Source organism: Asterias amurensis, chromosome 12 (assembly GCF_032118995.1).
Source record: "Asterias amurensis chromosome 12, ASM3211899v1".
In the NCBI taxonomy this organism is placed as follows: Eukaryota; Metazoa; Echinodermata; class Asteroidea; order Forcipulatida; family Asteriidae; genus Asterias; species Asterias amurensis.
This window is the reverse complement of record NC_092659.1, coordinates 2,376,599-2,395,549: the sequence shown is the minus strand read 5'-3', so window position 1 is coordinate 2,395,549 and position 18,951 is coordinate 2,376,599. Positions and strand designations below refer to the sequence as shown.

At 38.2% G+C, this 18,951-nt stretch overlaps 1 protein-coding gene across 2 annotated transcripts in view; it reads right to left on the bottom strand.

The window, feature by feature from the left end:
* LOC139945086 (uncharacterized) overlaps positions 1 to 18,951 on the bottom strand; it is a 48,841-nt gene that overhangs the window by 26,068 nt on the left and 3,822 nt on the right. For both annotated transcript variants that reach the window (XM_071942342.1, XM_071942343.1), the window contains exons 5-19: positions 10,745 to 10,846; positions 10,242 to 10,379; positions 9,861 to 9,965; positions 9,430 to 9,687; positions 7,652 to 7,787; positions 6,352 to 6,565; positions 5,739 to 5,919; positions 5,239 to 5,532; positions 4,313 to 4,676; positions 3,858 to 3,984; positions 2,946 to 3,110; positions 1,976 to 2,182; positions 1,560 to 1,834; positions 1,147 to 1,291; positions 267 to 485 (exon numbers count right to left, since the gene is read on the bottom strand). In XM_071942342.1, coding sequence (XP_071798443.1) covers positions 267 to 485; positions 1,147 to 1,291; positions 1,560 to 1,834; positions 1,976 to 2,182; positions 2,946 to 3,110; positions 3,858 to 3,984; positions 4,313 to 4,676; positions 5,239 to 5,532; positions 5,739 to 5,919; positions 6,352 to 6,565; positions 7,652 to 7,787; positions 9,430 to 9,687; positions 9,861 to 9,965; positions 10,242 to 10,379; positions 10,745 to 10,846 — 2,930 coding nt within the window. The remainder of the gene's footprint in view (positions 1 to 266; positions 486 to 1,146; positions 1,292 to 1,559; positions 1,835 to 1,975; positions 2,183 to 2,945; positions 3,111 to 3,857; positions 3,985 to 4,312; positions 4,677 to 5,238; positions 5,533 to 5,738; positions 5,920 to 6,351; positions 6,566 to 7,651; positions 7,788 to 9,429; positions 9,688 to 9,860; positions 9,966 to 10,241; positions 10,380 to 10,744; positions 10,847 to 18,951) is intronic.

Genomic DNA, 18,951 nt, shown 5'->3' with positions numbered 1-18,951 from the left:
TTTTGTTTTACTCTGCCTTACGTAGCCTTGTCAATTCTGACCTGACCTTAACCCTATCCTTGAATCGCGAAGGCTTATCTGAACAAACAGTTGTTGAAAAATGGAATAGTCAATGATTACTCCAACTTCGCGAAAACAGCCACGCGACGTCAAAATCCGCTTCGCATTCGCAGGAAGTTCAGATCGGGCTTTACTGTTCCTTCTAAAAGTTGGTGCACATTTTGTGACACGAATACACATTTTAACACATTCTTAACCATACATACCCTGGAACAGGCCAACTGTGCTTTATTGACAGCTTTCACAACCAGAAAGAAAACATTTCCCTGGCTGATATGGGGATGATACATCAAAAAATGATCACGACCGGATGCTGACATGAAGGTCACAAGGTCAGGGGTCGGACTGGATGGGTCACTGCTAAGACCGATCTCGTAGTCGTAAATGGAGCTCTCTGCGTCAGTCCCGGACCAAGACAAGATAATCTGGAAGACAAGCAATAAATGCTAAATTAATTTACATCAAACAGCAATAAATGCTAAATTAATTTACATCAAACATTATTTTAAAGGAATTTTAATATTATTAAAATAGCTTATGAAACATGGTAGGAGTATTATCTAATTTACAATATTTTCTTTGATTGTAAAAACCTTTAACTATTATTTCGCTATTACATTGTATATGCATTTTGTAATGCCGTATTAAGTTTAACGGTACGTAAATCCTACGTGCCATTCTTGTTAGAATTTTAGGCTTCAAAGGGCAACACCATTTTGAATTAGTTTGTCCATCAATCTAACGACTTTCTGGCTTTTTCTTAAACTTTTGAGTTTCTTACATGTTTGTGTGTAGGAAGAAAGAACTTCTCTTGAATGCCAGATGTCCACTGACAATTAATGTCTTACGTGCCATTCTTGTTAGAATTTTCGACTTTCTGGCTTTTTCTTAAACTTTTGAGTTTCTTACATGTTTGTGTGTAGGAAGAAAGAACTTCTCTTGAATGCCAGATGTCCACTGACAATTAATGTCCTACGTGCCATTCTTGTTAGAATTTTAGGCTTCAAAGGGCAACACCATTTTGAATTAGTTTGTCCATCAATCTAACGACTTTCTGGCTTTTTCTTAAACTTTTGAGTTTCTTACATGTTTGTGTGTAGGAAGAAAGAACTTCTCTTGAATGCCAGATGTCCACTGACAATTAATGTCTTCTCCAATAACCGAGACTGAATCATTTAGGATTTCTTGGCCTGGGTACAGCGTTATATCGCTCACTACAGTTGCTTTAGACCTGGAAACAAAGAAAAGTAGTGTGTTTATAAAAAACAAGTTTTGATGTCTAGCACAATCAATCGTTTATTCGGTCAGAGCAAGACGATCAGAGCATACTGATCGAAACGTCGAGTTAATCCAACGGTTCTTTTCAGAACCACCCCGACTCATTTAGAGATTGTTTTTACATGGTGTTACCGCAAACTCTTCTATATATATTTTATTCGGTTGATACATTTCTTCACTTATTACGTTGTTTAATCGTTAAGCTGTGTTTGATCATTTACCTGCAGACATCAGACACGTTTAGTACCTCAGTCTTCATTCGATGTTCATTAATAAACCACACACGTCCCTCGCTATCCTTGGCAAGGCCGGGCTTCATTCGAGCATCACTGATTGAGATATTAGACAAATCTGGTGGGCTAGTGTCAATCATGACACCATCAGAACAGATAGGAACAGATGGCTCTAAGGCACGGTTGTAGGCGATAACTGTGATGAAGTACATGCCTGGTGAGGGCGCTGTCCAACTTGCATGTGTGACGGTAGTTCTTGTCATCTATGGCGGTTACGATCGCCAAGCACATAAAACAATGAAATGGTTGTTTTAAAAAAATCCATATTAAGGGGACTTTATGTAACTCAGTATTGAAATTCATCGTTGTTTTAAATATGAATAATATTGGTTCTGAGTTCTTACATTGTCTTTGATGGAAGGTATCGTGTCAGCTTCACCCCAGCATGTGATGTCATAAAGATACTCATAAAACTTGACCCCGCTCTCCCTGTCAAAGAATCCTTCCCAGTGCGCAGCGAGGTCATTGCCCCCTTGAAAGTCGACCTCACCTGACCCGCGTATCCCATCATGCACCACACCAGCTTGAGGGGGCGATTCATCCACAGTAATCTATACGGATAAAAAAAGATAAAAAAAACCGTGAATGATTTAAGTGCAATACAATGCCAGTTTAAAGGGTCTATGCACTTTTTGTAGGACAAAAAAACACAATGTCCACAGATTTACATTAAACTTACACAGTTCGAAGATAATGGTAGTAGAAAGCTTCCCTGAAAATATTACTTGCTGAGGTGCTGTAGTTTTTGAAAAATGAGTAAAACAATGTCATGAAAATAATTTTCGTCTCAGTGATCATGAGACGAAAAATATTTTAGCATGTAAAAACATATTTTCATGACATTGTGTTTTGTGTTACAAAAAGTACCCAAATCCTTTAAAAGGAACATTGTATAATTTATTTTTCTACCAAAACAGTGTTGGCACTTTTTGTAATCCACCATTACATACACTGACAAACCTGTCCGATCTTCTGTCGCTTTTCATGGCTTAAAGGAACATGACAAAAATGGGTTTTGCTTACAAAACAGTTTTATCAAAAAACTTACAAAAATGTAGAAGTTCGAAAATGATCAGACATCCTTGGTCATGAGGAAATAGTGAAAACGGGAAATTAGTTTGATTTTTTTTTCATCAAAAATTACATTTCAGACAGACATTTTTTAAGGGACAATTTCTGCTATCATCATCATTAAACCGTGTAAGTTTACGTATTTCTGTGATCTTAGATTTTTTTCTTACCAATTCTGTTATGTTCCTTTATGAATTATGTTTTTTTGTTCACAAAACCCATCTAAGCTTGAGAATACGTTACCTTCAGTAATTGCGATGTCACCTGTCTAGCATGGTTGGTAACCGTCAGGCTAATGTAATAGTCAAAGTCATGAACACCAACGTGGAATGTTGGTTTGAACCCGTAGTCTACATTGTAGCAGTCACCGACAGGGACACACATACACGTTGCTGGATCACAGTCGTCCTATGACAAAAAAACAAAAACGAACTAAGTATAACTAGAATTGTTATTTGATAAGTTTTCTTTGATTAGTTGCTTTCATCAACAACTTTATCAAAATACTGTGGGTTGCTTTGGCCGCTAAGGGGGGGGGGGGAGGGGGGGGCATCACGTTTACCGTTTGTTTTGTATTGGGTTTTAGTTTATTATCTTTTGTTATGGTACGATTGCTTTTGCTTGTATGTTTGTTTTATGTTTTATTACATCTCTGTTTTAAAGATACTGGACATTATCTGTATTTGTCAAAGGCCAGTCTTGTCACTTAGTGTATCTCAACATATGCGTAAAATAACAAACCTGTGAAAATTTGAGCTCAATTGGATAGCGAAGTTGCGAGATAATAATGGAAAAAAAAAACACCCTTGTCAGGCGAAGTTGTGTGTTTTCAGATGATTCATTTCGAGACCTCAAAATTTCAAACACGAGGTATCGAAATCAAATTCGTGGAAAATTACTTCTTTCTCGAAAACTACGTTACTTTAGAGGGAGCCGTTTCTCACAATGTTTTATACTATCAACAGCTCCCCATTACTCGTTACCAAGTAAGGTTTTATGCTAATAATTATTTTGAGTAATTACCAAAAATCGAGTCCACTGCCTTAATTAAATTACATTTGCTTGTTATATTTTATTATTACCGCCTTGTGTACGGAATACACCACCTTAGTGGAATAGAAATAGAGTTATTGAATTGAATGTACTTCCTTTTACCTGGTCAACCTTGACTGCAGCAACTGTCTGACTCTCGTGTTTAACCTCGCTCCCAGTGTGGTTGTCAAACAGACGCCACTCGATGGTTCGAACCCCACTGTGTATGTCGTAGGTCCTAAACTCAACACTGAAAGAGACATTGGAAAACGTATGGACTTTTCTTGTCTAGATTGAATTCAGAGGACAAATGTTGAATTCACGACATTGGGATTGTTTTCCTTCAAATTGTGTATCTGTCACATGAGTTTAGGGCGCCATTATCTATCGAACTAAGCAACCGTCACTTTGGAGAACATGTGTTTCTCATGCGTCGATCCACAATTCCCACTAGGGAGCCCACGGAAAAAAGCTATGGATATTTCAGGAGTGATAAAAGTTTTAAATAGATATACAAAAAAAGATTTGAAAAAAAAAGAAAGTTACTGTCAAATTTAAACTTTACCAATCAATCTCACCTTAAATCGTGCAAGTCGACTGAATTATGTACGGATATATTCACATCCTTGTCCCGAACCAGCCAGAAATTTTCAATGATTGGTGGTGAAGAATCAGCATGAACTAATACACTGTCCCTCACGAAGTGATCGGCGATATCTCGAGCCTCTACCCAAAAGCGAATGGAATCGCCGTCTACCAAGGTCAGGTCGTAGGTTGCTTGTGTGTTCAACGCTTCACTACTCCAGTGATCCGAATTGTCGTCTGACGCGTTGACTAACCTGCCATCCCGATTGTCAATGTCGTGAAATACTCGGAACTGTGTAATGCCAAGAGCATTCGGGATCGCTGCACGGCCTCGCTTCCCAAAAAACTGGTCATAATCTGCTCAGTGAAAAACATGCGAGCGAAAGGAAAGACAAACATTGTATAATACAACTTAGTTGTGATGAACTGTAAAGTAAGCACAAGGTTCAGACCAGCCATTTTTCAAAAACACATAGCAACAAAACACTTGAAATGTGTAGAAACATTAGGAAAACATTAGGAACTTCAACAAACAAACAGGAGCCAAGGGAGTGCTCCAAAATGAACCAAGTCACTATCCAAAAGAGTAACCCCTTGAAATATTTAAAACATAAAAACAAGCAATCAAAAAGGGGAGCACTTTGAAAAAGAAAAAATGAAAAAGTGAACCACAGTCGGGATCATGACATTACCTCACGTCCATTTGCCATAATAATACAACTCGTACGAAATATTTGGTGCATTGCTCATGGCATCTGCCAATGTTTTTCATTTTATTTTGGTGTGAAAGCGCACAATTCGGCTGTATAAAAATTAATTTAGAAGACTGAAGCATAACAACAAAAATAACACAATTTCCCCGTTCCGCTAATTGAAGTTAAGAAATCTAAGAAAAATTGTTCACAAGTAAGTTACTCACCGACGTCAATACTGCCACTAACCCATTCACCAATTGGTTTCAACAACCCCTGGTTATAGTGATGTAAGTTAGCAAAACGGTTCATCCAGTCCAGATGCACCGGGGTAGTTCCCCCAGTCGTGTCTAGTGTGGTAATCCACTCATAGTTGGTTTCTGTGGTCGCAGACTGAACACGCAGTGGGTTTGTGTCCTGTATGGTGACGTCATTCGGATCATCATCAAAGAAGACGAAACGTCTACTCAACCGAGAGTTGTCAGCATTGTCAACCGCTGTCAGGACGACGGAGTAGACACCTTCAGTTTGATAAGAAAAGAAAACACTTCTGAAGACAGTCGAAGAACACTCATCGAAACGTTGAAATGTTAAACGATTTGTTCTTTTCAGAATCCCCATAGTTCATGAAGTTATCAGGTCTCCACAAACCTCACTTGCTCGATTGAGGTTTCTATCGATCTTGCAGCTTCAGCCCAACCCCCTGGCATATCTGATAAAAACTTACCAGTATGAGGTAGGGTGATCTCCAGTCCAGATTCAGCGGTATCGGAATATACAGCCGGGCTGTCTAAGATTTCGGTCATCTGATCACCATGGCTTCCTGACAGTTGTCTCACTTGTAGGTCAAACTCCTTGATACCAGCAAGGTCGTCGACCCATCCATCCCACGTGACAGTAATCGTTCCCTTTAAACAATGCAATGACAATTAATTTCTTTATATATTAGGCTAATCCTATAATTGAAAAATGAGTAGGGTAGATGGCCTTATCTTTTTTTCGATCCAAACCGGACCTTCTTCAGAAGCATAAACCAAATAATATCTATTAGAAAAAAGGGAGAAAGGGATTAAGGGAAGGATCCAGAAAAAAACGGAAACATTAAATATATAGCCAATCAAAGTGTCTACTTGAGAAATAATTGGTTACTGCTATGAACCAAGAGGAGTGTAGTGGTGAGGACAAAGGATGTTCAGTATGAAAATTCTTTAATTATATTATATCAAACGAGATAAATACCTTTTCATTCAGAGCACATGTCAGCAAGCTATCACTTGGACATAAATATGTTGCGTTTCCAAAAAAGGGTAGAAGAAAACTCTGCGTCTGCAAAACCTTACCTGTGAAGTGGCGTCATCACCAGCATGCAACATAGTAGTTCGGCATCCGCTGCTGCTATCCACACAGTGGTAAGGGTCATCAAAGTCAAAGATGAAATTTGAGTACCCTGGCGTCGTACTGCCTTTGTAGTATCGGGTAACAATTCTGTTTGAGTTATCCCTATCATACAGTTTCATGTATCCTCCACTGACTGATGTAACGGTGCACCGTAGTCTGAAATTACGTTCAAAAGACGTAATCATTCAATTACATGAAGGCAACATAATTATGGTAGACCCAAGTTGGGGATTATTACTCACACAGTTTTTGCCTTTGAATATTGTTTGTCCCTTTAAAGGCAATGGACACTATTGGTAATTGTCACAGACTAGCCTTCACAGTTGGTGTATTTCAATATATGCATGAAATAACAAACCTGTGAAAATTTGAGCTCAATCGGTCATCGAACTTGCGAGATAATAATGAAAGAAAAAAACACCCTTGTCACACGAAGTTGTGTGCGTTTAGATGGTTGATTTCGAGAGCTCAAGTTCTAAATATGAGGTCTCGAAATCAAATTCGTGGAAAATAACTTCTTTCTCGAAAACTACGTCACTTCAGAGGGAGCCGTTTCTTACAGGGTTTTATACCATCAACCTCTCCCCATTTCTTGTCACCAAGAAAGGTTTACGCTAATAATTATTTTGAGTAATTACCAGTAGTGTCCACTGCCTTTAATTTGTGTTCGTATAGCGCATATCACCTTTGGAGTGAAGTCGTTTTTTAAGGTGAAAGAAAATGCAACTAGTCTAATGCGTATAATTATGATGCATGTTCTTCTTTTTGTCTGTCCAGTGATCCTCAAAAAAAAATTAATTTTGATTTTGGGAGCAAAATGAAATATTGAGTTATCCAAGTTGTTTAAAGGCATTGACAATAGTGTTAACCACTCAAAATAATGTTTTGCATGAAAACTTACCTGCATGGTTATACGCAATGGAGAGCTGTTGATAGTAAAAACACTGTGAAAAACGGCTCCCTCTGAAGTAATATTAAAGTTTTTGAGTAAGATAACATATACTCGCTCAAATAATTAAAGACTTCAGCTGAAGCTTTTTACTATGCCTCTGAAAGCACACCGATTTGTGGAACAAGGGTATTTTTTCCTTTTATTAGTCACTTGCAACTTCAATGACAAATTGAGTCCCACTATTTTATGCATACGCTGGGATACACCACGTGGAGAATACTGGTGTTTGACAATTACCAAAGGTGTCCAGTGCCTTTAAGCTTGACAGCACTACTTTAATTATCACTTACATGTCTCCACTGGTTACCGTCCATGAGATGGGGAAAGTACGATCACATACAACCAAGGCAGTCGCAGGATTGTCACGAGACCCGGAAGCTAAGCAGTTTGCCGCTGTCGCTATTGAGAGTGTGCTGTCTTCAACTCCTGGGGCAGGGGCAAACAAAGTATAAATATTTGTGGACATAAAATCCTTATTTCGTTGACTTTACCTTATGAAAGATAACCCGAGTTAGAAGTCATATTGAGAGATAAATAAAGAAGTAATCATATTATGAGAGACTGGTTAAAGTTCGTTTCATTGGACCCTTTCGGTTCAGAAAAAAAAAAGTTCACATATTTACAAATAACTTACAGGGTTTACAGAAGGCAATGGCGAAAGACTTCTCTTGAAATATTATTCCATGAAATGCTTTACTTTTTGAGAAAACAGCAAAACAATATAAATTGTCGTTAACGAGAATTAGGGATTTATTTTAAACACATATCATGACACGGCGAAACGCGCGGAAACAAGGGTGGGTTTTTCCGTTGTTTTGTCCCGACTCCGATGACCGATTGAGCCTAAATTTTCACAGGTTTGTTATTTTATATAGAAGTTGTGGTACACAAAGTGTGGGCCTTGGACAACACTGTTTACCGAAAGGGTCCAATGGCTTTAAGGCCGAATCCGAATTGGCGGCTACAGCTACGGCTGTGACTGTTGTTAAGGGTGTTGCTAAGGACGTCCTATACCTCAACGCATGATGACGTGGAAATCTAGCCGTAGCCCTAATTACCTTTATACGGTGTGGTATGGGTGTATGGCTATAACATTGCCCATAGACTGGCAGCAATTGTGTGTTTAAAGCAGTAAGTAGGCATTTAGTATTCCTTTGTGTTATAGTTTCCACACTTGAAAAACTAACATGGTGTTATTGTACTATTACTGGTGTGCAAAAGCAGTAATGAATGCTATTAAAGGAACACGTTGCCTTGGATCGGACGAGTTGGTCTATGAAAAGCGTTTGAAATCGTTTGTTATGAAATGTATATGGTTAGGAAGATGTTTTAAAAGTAGAATATAATGACCCACACAAGTATCACTCAAAATTGCACGGTTTTCATTTTACTGTGCAAACTAACACGGTCGGCCATTTATGGGAGTCAAAACTTTGACTCCCATAAATGGCCGACCGTGTTTGTCGACGAGGCTGAAGGAAAACCGTGCAATTTCGAGGCATGTTTGTGTGGATCTTTGTATTCTACTTTTACCCATATGCATTTTGTTACAAACGCTTTTCAAAGACCAACTCGACCGATCCAAGGCAACGTGTTCCTTTAACTGTACAGCACAAAACACCATCCTCATAACTGTTACACAATAATAATGATACAAAATCTTAACAAACCCCGTGAATGCAGCTTCTCTCATAGTGGTAGTCACACCATGGAACTCTCTACCACTTAGCAGCAAACATGCAAAATCACTTCAATCATTCAAGGAATTGTTGCAGACCCACTTTTTTACGTCGACAGGGATTTTTTATTCGTTTTGATTTGATATGTCTGTTACGCTGTTACGCTGTCCCTCTTAACTTAATAACTGTAACATTGGTGATATGGGTTGTATTTCAATGGATGGTCGGACAAGTGTTTCTCAAGTCGAGATTTTAATTGGTTTACAGTTGAAGAGCTAACAAGTGATAGGGAGTTCCAGCTGTTCGTACCAAGCGCAAGGACTGCGAACTGAGAAGGTATTTTGTCTCGTCATATATGTTGGGCTCTAAAAGATTTATGAGGAACTCACGGTCTACGACTGCAGTAATGGTTGCAGTGACGACACCAAGTCTAACACTTTCGATGTACGGATGGCTAGTCTCTGTTAGAGGCGGAAGATGGGTGGGTTGGTAGGAGCTTTTCGATACGATCTGTAGTTCAACGAAGTCTCTGAGGTTCGTATAGACGGTATCCGTACTGCCCTGGTCGCTCGGTGATTCTAAGGTAGTGGTGCCCTTCCTTAGGGTTGCACGATGCTCTGCCAATACAGGTGCTTGACTTGTGTGCACTATTTTACAAGTAATTACGGAAGATAAAGTTAATCTGACCGACACTGTTTGCTTTTCTTTTTTTCTTTTGGAACATTTAATTTAGCCGATGAAATGTTGTTCCTATAGAAACATTTGAGACTGCTTTCTAAGATTCATGGTTAATTTTTGTTTAAACGCAAATTTAACTTACTTGATCTGCAGTCAGTTCCGTAGAACCCAGTGGTACAAGAACAAGCTCCATTCGTGCAAGACCCCGGGTAGCAGGCGTTGCTGTTTGTTCTCCAAGAACATTGCTCTGGGAGGAAGCAGTTAAAAATATTAATAATAATAATAATAATAATAATAATTGAAAAATCGAAAAGAATGATGTGACAGTAATTACATTTCCAAAACGTATATCTGAAGTATTTTATTTTGTTCAGTGAGAAATAACCTCTTAATCAAAAACTACGTTACTTCAGAGGAGGCCGTTTGTTACAATGTTTTATACAACAGTAAGCTTTTATTCTAAGTTTTGTTTGTAACCAATTCGCAATAGTGTCCAGCGCCTTTAATGAAACTGATTACTCACTGATGCATTGTCTCTGGTCGTATGACTTCTTGTAGGCGTAACCATGTGATGCGCCATAATCACCGTCGCACGTGTCGCATTTCTGATCATAGGCAGTGGTACAGAACCTTGACAGACAGTTGGAAATCTGCGTACACGCTTCACAAATTGCATAAAGAGAACGTACGTTTTAATACATCGATGCACGCAATAAGTCTTTTTGAAGTATGATGAACACAATACTATAACACTTGTGTGTAAATGTGTCTGTTACATGTATACATAGCAACAAACAGTGCATTTCTACTAATTGTCAACCATATTATTTCAAGAAGGGCAATATAGTTTTACGGTTGTACTCTATTCTCACTACTCACGCTTCTGTGTCCGTACACTATTATGCATAGACCAACCATTGACAGAAGTTTGGGCGGGATAATCATTAGGAAAATCAGTAAAAAAGGTGATTCTAAAATCTGATTCCTTCAAATAGGTTTAGCGAACAAATAAATCATTATACTTACAACTGCACCGCGGTGAGTAGTAGCCGCGATTGCAGTAACTGCAATAATCAGGACTGGTGCAACTGCCTCCGTTACTACACCATGTATACCCAAAACATAGTGCTAAAAAAGGGGAATAACAACATTTATATCCGCATTCTACATTATATGCTTTTAATGTGTTAAAGGAACACGTTGCCTTGGATCGGTCGAGTTGGTCTTTGAAAAGCGTTTGTAACCGTTGTTTATAAAATGCATATGGGTAGAAAGATGTTGTAAAAGTAGAATACAATGATCCACACAAACATGCCTCGAAATTGCGTGGTTTTCCTTTTACCTTGTCGACTAACACGTCGGCCATTTATGGGGGTCAAAATTTTGACTCCCATAAATGGCCGACCATGTTAGTTCGCACAGTAGAAGGAAAACCACGCAATTTCGAGGCAAACTTGTGTGGATCTTGTGTGGATCATTGTATTCTACAATAATATGATGACTTTTGTTTCTATGTCGCACTGGGTTTAATATACAGGATCATATATTGGTTTTGTCAACATACTGCTGTGTTAAAGCCAACATTAAAAAGAAAGACACCAAGAAAATAAAATTTAACCGTTTCAGCTGAAAGCAGTGACCCTTCTTACTGAGAAAATTTGAAAAATTGTCATGTTATTGTTCACAGGTACGGGGAATGGATCTACAAATAGCAAGGTGACAGGGGGTACCAACTTCGTCTCTGGCATTATCATTTGCGAACGGAAAATTAACCGACCCTCAGAAATGCTAAACCAAATTTGAAAATTTGAAAATCATCGAAGCTATTACTTCGATTTGTCATTGTTTTACCTTTAACTTACTTTATGCCCGATTCCAGTTAGGAATGTGAAAAATATTTACAGAAAGCGTGAACAGGAATAAATAATAATAATAATAAAACACAACTATAGCGCAAAATCCATTTGAAAATGCTAAAAAAAACTAGACATTAAGTGTTTGTGAACAAACACGAAGCTGTTCCGTGTTGTTTTGCTTGGATTATGTGCTTCATTGCCCAAGGAATATATAACTGAAAAAGGTTTCAAAAAAGTTGTGTAGCTCTTGTTATAAAGTCTTACTTCCCGGTTGACCCGTAAGTAAAGGTCAACATGGGCCCACAGCTACCAAAAATTAATCTGCAATGCCAAGGAGTCTATAAAATCGGTTGTGTATATCTTGATATATAGTCCCACTTCAGGTTGACCCAGAAGTAGAGGTCAACTTGGGGTCACAGTTTTCCAAAGCTAATATTTATTGCCTTAGAGTCTATAACTGAAGTTTGAACATTAGCTTTGTACCTTTTTTAGATATGGGCTCACTTCCGGTTGACCCGGAAGTAAAGGTCAACATTAGGTCAAAGTTGTTTCAAACTAATCTTGAATGCCCAAGGAGTCTATAACTGAACAAAAATTGATAATCTGTTGTATAGTTCTTGAGATATGGTCCCACTTCCGGTTGACCAGGAAGTATGGGTCAACTTAAGGTCACGGTTTTTTAAAGTTAATATTTTATGCCTAAGGAGTTTATAACTGAAAATGTTTTGAAAATCTGCTGTATAGTTCTTGAGATATGGTGACACTTCCGGTTGACGCGGAAGTAGAGGTCAACTTGAGGTCACATTTTTTTCAAATTAATCTCCAACCCCCAAGGAGTCTTTAAGAACAAACAGTTGAAAAGTCGGCCGTGAAGTTCTTGAGATATGATGCTGCAAAGATTTCCTAATTAATATGCAAATGAGGGTCACTGGTGGTTAATTAATAAATAATCTTAATATGTTTTATAATAGGAATTAAGCTAAACATCCTAACGCTTCCATTTGATATTATTTTACGTGTTTAAAAACACATATTAATTTGTAAGATACTCCTTTATTTTCCTACTCCTGCCGATAGGGGGCGCTCTTATGAGACATTTCAATTGCACGATTTCTGCACCGTAATGTCTGTATCTGACTCTGTACTTGTATGTGTACGTCGCTGAGACCAAAACTGGCATAAAAATAATGTCAAGCTATAATTTCCCCTATAGAACACGGCCCAGTTTTATGGCTCTGTCTGCTTCAACCAAACTCTGCCCATTTATTATACAACCACCATTCTCCGCTTACTTTGCAGGCGCTGAAATATCTGTGCAACTAGTTCAAAGCAAAGATTACATATGATAAGTTTCACCGCGTACAAGCAAAAATATCCCTGCTAAGCTGTGAAATATGCTTTATGTAAGCGATAATATCCGCGCTTCTGATGTGTCAATTCTTTGCTTACGCAGTGAAGCAGAGTCAAATTGGACCAGTTTCACAAGATTTCCCCTCATGTACTAACAATCTTTTTTGACTTTACATGTTTGAAGTGTAGGCCTTACCAAACCTACTCACAGGGCAAAATTACATGGTTCTTATGACCACCAAAGTCTGCGCTTACGATCACCATTTTCCGCTTACTGTGATGTGCAAGCTTGGAAAATAATGTGCGAGCTTGGAAGCAAACAAACAAAAGAAATCCCTGCTATAAGCAGTCTATTTCGCTTGACGTAAGCGCAGAAATCAATGCTTCAGCAGATTACTGAATCTTTTTTCATTAAGCAAGTTCCCATCATGACACGGCCCAGTTTTATGGCTCTGTCTGCTTCAACCAAACTCTGCCCATTTATTATACAACCACCATTCTCCGCTTACTTTGCAGGCGCTGAAATATCTGTGCAACTAGTTCAAAGCAAAGATTACATATGATAAGTTTCACCGCGTACAAGCAAAAATATCCCTGCTAAGCTGTGAAATATGCTTTATGTAAGCGATAATATCCGCGCTTCTGATGTGTCAATTCTTTGCTTACGCAGTGAAGCAGAGTCAAATTGGACCAGTTTCACAAGATTTCCCCTCATGTACTAACAATCTTTTTTGACTTTACATGTTTGAAGTGTAGGCCTTACCAAACCTACTCACAGGGCAAAATTACATGGTTCTTATGACCACCAAAGTCTGCGCTTACGATCACCATTTTCCGCTTACTGTGATGTGCAAGCTTGGAAAATAATGTGCGAGCTTGGAAGCAAACAAACAAAAGAAATCCCTGCTATAAGCAGTCTATTTCGCTTGACGTAAGCGCAGAAATCAATGCTTCAGCAGATTACTGAATCTTTTTTCATTAAGCAAGTTCCCATCATGACTCAACTAGTTGAAATAAAATACAGATTCTCAAGATTTGTGCCGCTATGTGCCGCAAAGGCAATATTAATTATGTTGCGAATGGGTGACCAGTGAATTTTACTACTCGACTAGTCGCACCTCAAACCTGACTACGACACTTGTCGAGATAAAATACGGATTCTCAAGATTTGTACCGCTATGTGCCGCAAGGGCAATATTAATTATGTTGCGAATGGGTGTGACTAGTGAAATTTACTACTCGACTAGTCGCACCTCAAACCTAACTACGACACTTGTCGAGATAAAGTACGGATTCTCAAGATTTGTGCCGCTATGCCGCAAGGGCAATATAAATTATGTTGCGAATAGTAGTAAGCAACACAACTGGTTCACCAATATAGTCGGGACAAATTTTTAATTATGTTGCAAATGGATGTGACTAGTGAAATTTACTACTCGACTAGTCGCACTTCAAAACTAACTATGACACTTGTCGAGATAAAGTACGGATTCTCAAGATTTGTGCCGCTATGCCGCAAGGGCAATATTAATTATGTTGAGAATAGTAGTAACCAACACAACTGGTTCACCAAACAGGTAGTCGGGACAAATTTTGTAGTCGATTTGTGGACACGATTATAACGGAGTAGAGAAAAACAGTAGTCGCGACTCAAATAATAATTTGTAGTCGCGAGTTTGACACTAAAGCACACTAGGCGCCCCTGCGTACTTTTGTCTCAAGTAAAGCACGGTTTTTCCTGCGAACGCAAATCAAATTTTTAAGTCACTGTTTTCGCAGTGAAAGTTTCGCAGGAGTTGAGCACAATTAGTCAACTGTAGCAAATTTTTTGATGCGAATTGTGACGTGAAGAACACATTCCATGCTAAGCTGTAAAATACGCTTAGCGTAAGCACAGTTCCCTGATTACGTAAGCGCTGCGATTCTTTCCTTTAAAAGCCATTGGCCCAGGACCAAACTACATAATAGCTTTTTACACAAAAAACAGCTTAACCCATGCCTCATGTTCAAGTTGTGAATCCAGGTGTTCTGCTCAATTTCTGCAATTTTGTAAAGCAAAATGTTTTGCCTGTTTATTATAAGCAGCTCTATAAAACTGAGCCACTCAACCACCAGAGAAACGATCAGCATAAAAAAATCTCTGCTTTTGTATTCCTGTCAAAGAGTTTTTGTTTGTCGATCATGGTCTAATTTCCGAAAGTAACGCGAAACACTGGAATTAGTTTAGGCAATTGGTCCTCGGCGCAAACAAGGTGACTTTACCTGTAAATCATTCCAAATCCCGGGCGGTCTATTTTCGTCGTCTACGCTCGTCGCCTGAAACGAGCCCGGTGTCATGACAAAAACTGTCCGCTGGCAATAAGTGTCCGCTCATTAGCTTATTGTGTTCTGATTGGTCAAGCGTCAACGACGTCACATTGCTTACGGAAGCTTGCTAAATAGTGTCCGCGGTTAGCGTGCATCATCATAGCGTGCCTTTTTAACCTTTTAGTTTTAGTTTTATTTATTATTTTTTTGTAACGCTTTCCTGCTTGTGTTTGAATATAATATTCGTATTATTTATGATCATTTGGCACTTTCACAATTCGTACTTTTAACCTGCACTTTTTAATTACTTATTAAGTAAAATAGTAAATACTAACCATGACATACTTTTGACGGTCTTGTCTTTACTTGAACGCTTTCTTCGTTGTATTTTATTGTAAATAATTCGTAAGAACATTTTAGCACTTTCACAATTCGTACTTTTTAAACCTGCACTGTTTTCATGATAAGATACTAATCTTGACATACTTTTGAGTGTTCTGTTCGTCTATTTTTTTGGCTTGTATTTACTTTTAATATAAATCAGAACTGTGCAGCACGGCGCCCGGACGCTTTTTGTTGGGCGGACACTATTTGTCACGTAATACATGCCAAATAGTGTCCAGGGTCTACTGCGCATGCTCAGCGGACACTTATTGCAAAGATTATTTTTCTTGAGACGGCTGAGAAGCTTCCATGTCAGTCAGCCACTTCTGTTGAAGTTCTACCGAGCGGTGATTGAGAGTGATCGTTTGGTGGGGCAATGCAACAGCCGATGACCGGAAGCGTATCAGCCGGATCGTTCGCACCGCTAGTAAAATCATAGGTTGCCAACTTCCATCACTTGATGAACTGTATCTCTCTCGAGTTAAAAAACGAGCCCTCTCTATAGTAGATGACCAGTTTCACCCAGCACATTCCCTCTTTCAGCCCATGCGGTCTAAGAATAGTTTCCGTTCAATTAAATCTGGATCCAACCGTACTTTGCAGAGTTTTTACCCCACAGCTGTTCGTGTTCTAAATGACAGGTTTATCATGAATGTCTATTTCTGATTTTAATTATATCGTACTATTTTTATCTGTCGTATTTCGCCTGTATATTGTAATACTTTTCAGAGTTGTTTGTATTGTAATTCCATGTATTTTTGTAAATGGTTAATTTTTAGTGTAATTTGTATATAACATAATATTTTTAGACACGCAAAACCTTGTCTTTATTTGAACGCTTTCTTCGTTGTATTTTATTATACATGTCTTGTATTTACTTGAACGCTTTCTTCGTTGTATTTTATTGTAAATAATTCGTAAGAACATTTTAGTACTTTCACAATTCGTACTTTTTAAACCTGCACTGTTTTCATGATAAGATACTAATCTTGACATACTTTTGAGTGTTCTGTTCGTCTATTTTTTGGGGGCTTGTATTTACTTTTAATATAAATCAGCACTGTGCAGCACGGCGCCCGGACACTTTTTGTTGGGCGGACACTATTTGTCACGCAATACATGCCAAATAGTGTCCAGGGTCTACTGCGCATGCTCAGCGGACACTTATTGCAAAGATTATTTTTCTTGAGACGGCTGAGAAGCTTCCATGTCAGTCAGCCACTTCTGTTGAAGTTCTACCGAGCGGTGATTGAGAGTGTCTTGACACAATCAATGATCGTTTGGTGGGGCAATACAACAGCCGATGACCGGAAGCGTATCAGCCGGATCGTTCGCACCGCTAGTAAAATCATAGGTTGCCAACTTCCATCACTTGATGAACTGTATCTCTCTCGAGTTAAAAAACGAGCCCTCTCTATAGTAGATGACCAGTTTCACCCAGCACATTTCCTCTTTCAGCCCATGCGGTCTAAGAATCGTTTCCGTTCAATTAAACCTGGATCCAACCGTACTTTGCAGAGTTTTTACCCCACAGCTGTTCGTGTTCTAAATGACAGGTTTTAATCATGAATGTCTATTTCTGATTTTAATTATATCGTACTATTTTTATCTGTCGTATTTCGCCTGTATATTGTAATACTTTTCAGAGTTGTTTATATTATATTTCCATGTATTTTTGTAAATGGTTAATTTTTAGTGTAATTTGTATATAACATAATATTTTTAGACACGCAAAACCTAGCTTGTCTTTACTTGAACGCTTTCTTCGTTGTATTTTATTGTAAATAATTCGTAAGAACATTTTAGCACTTTCACAATTCGTACTTTTTAAACCTGCACTGTTTTCATGATAAGATACTAATCTTGACATACTTTTGAGTGTTCTGTTCGTCTATTTTTTTGGCTTGTATTTACTTTTAATATAAATCAGCACTGTGCAGCACGGCGCCCGGACACTTTTTGTTGGGCGGACACTATTTGTCACGTAATACATGCCAAATAGTGTCCAGGGTCTACTGCGCATGCTCAGCGGACACTTATTGCCAGCGGACAGTTTTTGTCGTGACACCGGTCAACTCGGTCCCAAACCAACTCGGTCCCAGTCATACGTTGACAGTTTTTTCACTAATTTCTCAAAAACTACAACACCACAGCAAGTAATATTTTAAGGGATGCTTTTAACTATCATTATCTGCAAACTTTTTAAGTTTAGTGTAAATCTGTGGACACGATGGTGTGTCGTCGTCGTCAAAAACCCCTATTCAATTACGCACGTTCGTTTGAACGAAATCCCTAAACCTTCGTACTTTGTCGCGTGCAAAGTATATGGGCCCGGAACTCAGTTAGATTGTTATGGGTCCTGAACGATGGTAGGAAAACAGAATGAGTAGACTTCCTCTCAAGAAGTCACAACTCATGATAGTTACATACTGTATGGCATTTACCATAGAGAATGTTTAACAATAACATGGAAGTGACTGCATCCAGTTATATTCAAACGCGTAGACTCATCTCAAGAAGTCACAACTCATGATAGGTACATACTGCATGGCATTTACCAAAGATAATATTTAACAATAACATGGAAGCGACTGCATCGAGTTATATTCAAATGAAGATTACGTGGTTAATTAATTAAGATTCTTAAATTTTTTTACATTTAGAGTAAAGCTTATGTTCTAAGCTACAATTTGGTATAATAAACTCACTCTTTCGTATTATGGTTTGGGAGATTAGGCTTAAAGAAAAAAAACGTGTACAAATGCTATGGGTTTTAGGCAGAAACAAAGAATAAGAAAAAAAAATAAAAATCACGACAGAAACAAAACCTGTTCCGACGGTAGGTCGGAACAGCTAAATATACTGTTAAACCACAAAGAGTAAAATAATGAAAAGGTCAACAACAACAAAAGATTCACACAAAATGTGAGCACTAAAACAATAAAGGTAAAAGTATACAGATATGCTAAACATAAGCAATCAATCAACAGTAAAAACCACGTAAACTATAAAGATCTTGAAAAAGTTACCCTAAGATCCACAGTAGGAACATATTTAAAAAGAAACCATGTACGGTCGGCTAGAAAAACCCCAAACCCACAAAACCAAACAAAGTCACCATTAATATAACGAAGATTTGAAGCCGAGCGATCCAAAAAGCACAGCCTGTTAAGTAAGAAGTCTCTCAAAAATCAAAGATTAAGAATGACCCAAGCTACAACAGAAATCATTATAATTATCGAAGAAAAAAAAAAAAAAACAAAAAAAAAAAAAACACATATTTAAATTAAACGATGAAAAAAGTGAAATGTGAAAAGTAAAGTAAAATGAAATGTG